A 7347-nucleotide genomic window follows, 5' to 3' on the forward strand; every position below is an offset into this window, starting at 1 on the left:
TTTACAAAACAAGTTTTACCACTGTTGGAGGGGCCTGCGATTAAGGCCGAAAATGGTAGTTGCAACTGGGGGTCAAAACCTTCTACAGCAGCCATTATATCTTAAGCTTTAACCTCTCTAGGGTAGGTGGCACCAAATCGTCCCACCTACGTAACAGCCAGTGTAATCCCGTGGCGCGTTATTCAAAAACCTCAAAAATGCAAAAACTTTCAAACATATGACTATTTTACACCATTTTAAAGACAAGACTCTCGTTAACCTGTTGGGGGTAGGGGGCAGTATTGACACGGCTGGATAAAAAACGTACCCGATTTAATCTGGTTACTACTCCTGCCCAGTAACTAGAATATGCATATAATTATTGGCTTTGGATAGAAAACACTCCAAAGTTTCTAAAACTGTTTGAATGGTGTCTGTGAGTATAACAGAACTGAAATGGCAGGTCAAAACCTGAGAGATTCCTTTACAGGAAGTGGCCTGTCTGACCATTTATTGGCTTTCTTTGACATCTCTTTCCAAAACTTAGGATCTCTGCGGTAACGTGACACTTCCCACGGCTCCAATAGGCTCTCAGAGCCCGGGAAAAACCTGAATGTCGTCATTCCAGCCCCAGGCTGAAACACATTATCGCCTTTCTCAAGTGGCCGATCAAGGGACAGTGGGCTTAGGCGCGTGCACTGGCCGCCCCCCGTCTTTCTGTTTTTCCTCTGTTTACCGAAAGCAGATTCCCGGTCGGAATAGTATCGCTTTTTACGAGATAAATTGCATAAAAATTGATTTTAAACAGCCGGTTGACATGCTTCGAAGTACGGTAATGGAATATTTAGAATTTTTTGTCACGAATTGCGCCATGCTCGTAACCCTGATTTACCATTTTGGATAGTGTCTGGAACACACGAACAAAACGCCGCTATTTGGATATAACGATGGATTATTTGGGACCAAACCAACATTTGTTATTGAAGTCGAAGTCCTGGGAGTGCATTCTGACTAAGACAACAAAGGTAATAACATTTTTGTTATAGTAAATCTGATTTTGTTGAAGGCTAAACTTGCCGGGTGTCTAAATAGCTAGCCCGTGATGGCTGGGCTATGTACTTAGAATATTGCAAAATGTCCTTTCACCAAAAGCTATTTTAAAATCGGACATATCGAGTGCATAGAGGAGTTCTCTATCTATAATTCTTAAAATAATTGTTATGCTTTTGTGAACGTTTATCGTGAGTAATTTAGTAAATTGTTAGTAAATTCCCGGAAGTTTGCGGGGGTATGCTAGTTCTGAACCCAGAAGACAGCTAAATGCAGCACTAACCTTTGATGATCTTCATCAGATGACAACCCTAGGACATTATGTTATACAATACATGCATGTTTTGTTCAATCAAGTTCATATTTATATCAAAAACCAGCTTTTTACATTAGCATGTGACTAGCATGTGACTAGCATTCCCACCGAACACTGCAGGTGAATTTACTAAATTACTCACGATAAACGTTCACAAAAAGCATAACAATTATTTTAAGAATTATAGATACAGAACTCTTCTATGCACTCGATATGTCCGATTTTAAAATAGCTTTTCGGTGAAAGCACATTTTGCAATATTCTCAGTAGATAGCCCGGCATCACAGGGCTAGCTATTTAGACACCCAGCAAGTTTAGCACTCACCAAAGTCAGATTTACTATAAGAAAAATGTTATTACCTTTGCTGTCTTCGTTAGAATGCACTCCCAGGACTTCTACTTCAGTAACAAATGTTGGTTTGGTTCAAAATAATCCATAGTTATATCCAAACAGCGGCGTTTTGTTCGTGCGTTCAAGACACTATCCGAAAGGGTAAATAAGGGTGACGAGCATGGCGCAATTCGTGACAAAAAAAAACGAAATATTCCATTACCGTACTTCGAAGCATGTCAACCGCTGTTTAAAATCAATTTTTATGCCATTTTTCTCATAAAAAAGCGATAATATTCTGACCGGGAATCTGCGTTTAGGTAAACAGACGAAAGAAAATAAAGCATGGGGTCAACTCGGGCACGCGCCTAAGCCCATATTTCTCTGATCGGTCACTTGCCAAAAGCGATAACGTGTTTCAGCCAGAGGCTGCCTCGATATCGTTCAGCTTTTTCCCGGGCTCTGAGAGCCTATGGGAGCCATAGGAAGTGTCACGTTAGAGCAAAGATCCTCAGTCTTCAATAAAAAGAGCCAAGATGAAACACAACTTGTCAGACAGGCCACTTCCTGCATGGAATCTTCTCAGGTTTTGGCCTGCCATTTGAGTTCTGTTATACTCACAGACACCATTCAAACAGTTTTAGAAACTTTAGGGTGTTTTCCATCCAAAGCCAATAATTATATGCATATTCTAGTTACTGGGCAGGAGTAGTAACCAGATTAAATCGGGTACGTTTTTATCCGGCCGTGTCAATACTGCCCCCTAGCCCTAACACGCTGGGGCTTGTAGCATACTCAGTAGCCAAAGGGCAGTGTGGACCTGTTAGGTAAAAAGCAGTCTCTTGTCATAGACTACCCTGAATATTTTAGTAAGTGGGGCATTCCTGAGATGGAAGCCCTTTTTATCCATAACCATTTTTTTGTAGGAGCTCAAAATCTCCAAGTCACTATTCCGATCGTTTATGAACCCCTCGACCAAGCGTGTGATTGATTCCAAGTTTACACGCGGGCATTTTCGTAGTTTTGAGTCACGCCTTTGGCTTTCAACACCACGTGATTGTCTTTAGTCCTAAAAGCATAGCTTTTGGGCCCACAGGAGGACCATTCTGTGATATGGTCGCCATCTTTGAGTTCACTCGTTAAACCACCCAGATAGTTGCTAAGTGGGGGGCTCCAGTCACCCTGTTTGCTTACATAGACCACAGAGTCTGTGTCATGGTAAAGAACCCTCCTCTGAAGCTGCTCTATGAGGGCGTACAGTTCAAGTCGGCCATAGGCCATGGTAAATGCTGCAAGAAACACATTTACATTACCCGGGGTAGAACCCACTTCGTGTTACATCTCCATTGCACCAAGGCAATGTCTTGACTCAAGAATGAAAAATGGGAAATTTCGTATTGGTCCGAAAAAACAAATTCCAAAAATTCTTCGGGGTCTTTAATGATCGACGTTGTTAGCATATTGCATCTCTGCGAAAGCTTCCCCCAAAGAGAGTTTAAGTACAATTTCGACACATTTCGTTTGGTCTTGTTGACCTCTATTCTGTCAGGGTCAAGAAGAATGCCTTCTCTGTCGTGATAGTCTCGAATGTACTTGTCTTTGCTCTCTTGATCTGTGACCGATGAAGGATAGCCTGAAGCCATCTGCTTGCATCTCAAGAAGGTCTTGATGTACTCTTTAAAAAGAGTGTCTGATTTCCTGGAAAAGTTCCACACTTCAAAGATTTTGGCCACACGATACCCCTTCTCTAGAGCCTTTGTGAATTCAGGTGCAACCCAGACAGCTGTAAGGGCTCTTTCCTGATCTGAGTGATCACAAGGCTTTTCCTGGTTGTTGTTTTCACTGCAGGTGCGACATAGGGGAAAGAAAATGTTTCCTTGAGGTCCCTTGTAAGGCAACACTGGTATAAACAAACCCCTAGGTGGGTAGACCGTTGCTTTAATCAGACCAAAATAGTTTTGGGGTAAGTCAAAGTTGCGGTGAATAATTTCAGGATGCCCCATAGGATAGCATGAGGAACTCATTACATGAGGATAAAGAGATGTAAAATCTACATAACCTATTGTCTCGTCTGGTTGTGCTACATACCGCAAGGTCAAAGCATTGGTACGGCCTCCATACAGGGCCTGTCGTGGCTCCAAGGGTTCTGGTGGGTCAAAGCTGGAAAGGAAAGCTCGAACATGAGGATCAGACTTTTTGAGTGCGGTCCACTCATGCTCCCACATCACATTCCCTTTCAAACCATAAGTAGCCTGTAAAGATTCACATTTGTCTTGAAACTCTAGGTACATTTCACCAAAAGTCTTTTGGGTTAGGACACACAGGGCCTGTGGCTCAAAGCAAGATTTACAACCGTGGAAGAAACAACCGTTGTACTCAAACACGGTCTCAACACCGTCAATCTGTGTGTATCCATCTACATGATAAGGCCCAAACGCCTTCTCACCCCTATTCAAAGCATGTTGAATAAAAATGTCTTTATCCTGGGCCAAGTACTCCAACCACTGAATGGAGCCACTAGAGTATGACTTAAATTGGCATCGGTAGTTGTCAGGCGAGGGATAGCTATAGATGCTAGAGGTAGAAAGTGTGTACGATAGGTTTTCATGCATGCCGATGCAATAGTTGTACAACTCCAGGGGTCAATGCCTGCATCTTTGATGACCTCTGCTCTGAATCTGAGGCACCCCTCGCGAAGGATAACCACGTCGTTGTCACAGTATGACTCCATCTCTTTGTGGAAATCAAAAGTGCTGTGACATACTGTCTCGTACCATGTCATGAATCTCTCTCGCTCTTTGGGAGACATTTGATCACAACCGTACATTTCAGGTCTCGGATAAGATCCTATATAGTGTAAATTCTCCTCAGATGTAAAAAAATGGGGAAACCAACCTTTCACAGAGTTCTCAAAACCCAAGGCCTCAGGCATTTGAGACAATCTCATGGGTAAGAAGCTTAAACTGTCAATGTATCTCTGGTTGAAAGCGGGGTGTACAAAACACAAGATTTTACTACCTTGAGCTATGACACTGGGCGCAACGCCTTGCTGTATCAGAGGGTTCAAAAGAAGGTACGAATCATATGCTCTAGAATTGTGCGCTATAAACGTAAAGTTTCTGTTCTGTACTGTGAATGTCAGGCGCTCCGAAATCCTCTGCGGGTTCTCGGTGTGTATGGTCTTCTGTGCCGTTATACGCCGGGGAGGAGTCTGTAAAAACATTATTTGTCATTGTTTTAGCATTTTCAATCATAAAAATGTATAAATTATAATAAACTCTGTATTACTAATAACATAAGGGCTTCATACCATGTCCGTGTAGGGCCGTTTCTTGAAGAAGTAACTTTTTGGGCCTGGGAGATTCTTCGCAATGCACTTGCGCCCGATGTTTTGGGGCGGAAATATGTCGCTTGGTTCCTGGGTGGTGTTAGGGTAAACCCGTTCGAACAGAAAGGCAGAATAGCATCGATGTCCTCGTTCAGAGTACACGAAGCACCCGTGATCCTTCTTTTGGGTCTGTCCGCTGTAAACACAAAAATAGCTTTTAATATAGGGTTCACACTTTTTGTTTTTAATGTATACATTTTCTTAGGGATTTTTTACTATTGAACTTACGTCTACAATAGTGTGACGGAGACTGGCTGCTTTCGGCGCTGCAGGCAGTTTGATTCTGAGAATCCCTCTCTGACAAATTCGGTTCCAAATCATCTAGCCCACGGAGCATCTGTGTAAAGGATTGCGAGCCTACAGACGTTAGATAATATTAACATATATACGAAATATACACATTTTTAAAATATGAGAATACGGGCATTTGACATATTACCTTAAAATCATTGTCCATCAGTTTTTAGAATAGTGATATCACATTTTTAATATCCATACAATTCCCTGAAAATACCTCTCCAAATCTAATATATTATTTTCACTAACTCACCTTCAAAAATCTCCATTAGGACCGATTCCGAGATTATCTGTTGGCCTGATAACTCTTCTGTCTGTTGGCTGGGAGTCTTTTGAGTTGCGCTATAGGATGTCTTACCGTCTGGCTAGTTTCACTATCCTGCAATGAGTTTACAAAGCGGGGGTGCCGTTTTTTCGGGCGTCATCCTGTATGCAAAAAAAGGGTCATATAAAGTACTCGAATGTCTAGAGACCCAAAACCACAGGCGACATATTCGGTCTGCCGATATTGCCCTTATGCTTCATAGCACAGCGTTGGGGTGTCCGTTGTAAATTTATATCCCGGGGTGGGGGACCGTTAGTATATGCGCTGATTAGAAAATAACATATGTTTTAAACATTAGGAGTTCATCTAGACCTGATGTCTTATGCCTGGGCTTTTTCACTTTTTTAGCCCCCACATGTTTGAAGGTGAGATAAATACGTATTTGAAAGGGCTTGGGGGGTAATAAAATGGAAACAGACCAATTGAAGAGAAGCCGGCAATCCTAAACAAACTTACACCTTTTCTGGTTTCAAAAGCCCCCCATGCAGAGACACACCCCCCCTTTTTTTGTTTTGAAACACACACACACAATTACCCTCCCTCACACGCACACAACCCCTGCGCACGCACACGTCTTTCCGAATTCCTTTTTCTCAAGCGCTGCCTGGGGATGGATCGAAAATGCATAGCCCCTAACTTTAAAGGTGAGATACAGCTTTAAAACCATTTTATTTAATTCCTAATATTTATTACAGACCTTTTTAAAAACAGCTTGTGCAATATTGTAACACGACATTAATGTTCGAGCTATAAACAACGTTTGAAGAAATGACAGATTCCCGTTCGTTAAGGGGCAGCTTTAAAACCATTTATTTAATTCATAATATTTAGTACAGACCTTTGCATAATTAATACAATACATTTCTACTGTTCCTTTCTTACGGATAACGGGCCCGGCTATAGGGTTGTCACTGAACCCCAACCGCCGTCTGTGTCCAACTCCCCAGCGTCAAGACTCGGTAAGTTTTCACCCCAGGGATAGATCCCTACGTCTGGCCTGTAGACTGTCGCCCGTGTGTCTTAAGGATAGAAGCGGCCATCGACGTAATTGTTCACGATTTTTGAAAAGATTGTCCAGTTTATTCATCAGGGTTATGAATATAGGGTAATCCCTCCATTTAAAGCTAAACACAGGCATAAAAAATTCACATCCTTGCAGGCTTTCGATAATACATATGAATTTACAGACTTGGTAGCATTTGTACTATCAAATTGTTCACATGCAAAAATTGTCACTTTGGAGTCGGGGCTATAAGCCATTGAAGAGATCCTGATGGCTTGTAAATCATAGCGACCCTCCACCCTCTCTTCCATAGCATAACCTGGCACGGCTGTACCACTCAGGGCCTGTTCAATTTGACAGAGCGCTAGCCGTATCTAGCTAGCCATTCTCTCATACGCAGTGCAGGAGAAAAACTCCCGGCTTTTGCATGATAAAGGGGTCTGGGCCGCTGTCTGTGAAAATCTTCACCGTTGAATCCTCAGGTTTGAACATATATGTCATGTGGCCATCACTAGTATCCAAAAACTCTTTAAAACATTCTGGGGCCTCACCCCAAAGATCCTCGATGCTTTTATCATTGGGTTCATGACAAGAGATGCATAGTACCCCGAGAATTGGCCTAGGAGTCATAATTTTCTGTTTAATGTTCAGGGTTTTT

At 42.3% G+C, this 7347-nt stretch overlaps 1 protein-coding gene across 1 annotated transcript; it reads right to left on the reverse strand.

Moving 5' to 3' along the window:
- Positions 1 to 2675: 2675 nt before the first annotated feature.
- On the reverse strand, positions 2676 to 5060 carry LOC123732090 (uncharacterized). Its single transcript, XM_045711425.1, has 3 exons — positions 4987 to 5060; positions 3016 to 4887; positions 2676 to 2965 (listed from the first exon to the last, which is right to left on the reverse strand). The coding sequence occupies exons 2-3, from the start codon at positions 4286 to 4288 to the stop codon at positions 2676 to 2678; spliced, it is 1563 nt and encodes a 520-aa protein (XP_045567381.1). The 5' UTR covers positions 4289 to 4887; positions 4987 to 5060.
- Between the last annotated feature and the right edge of the window lie 2287 nt (positions 5061 to 7347).

Source organism: Salmo salar, unplaced genomic scaffold (assembly GCF_905237065.1).
Source record: "Salmo salar unplaced genomic scaffold, Ssal_v3.1, whole genome shotgun sequence".
NCBI classification, from domain to species: Eukaryota; Metazoa; Chordata; class Actinopteri; order Salmoniformes; family Salmonidae; genus Salmo; species Salmo salar.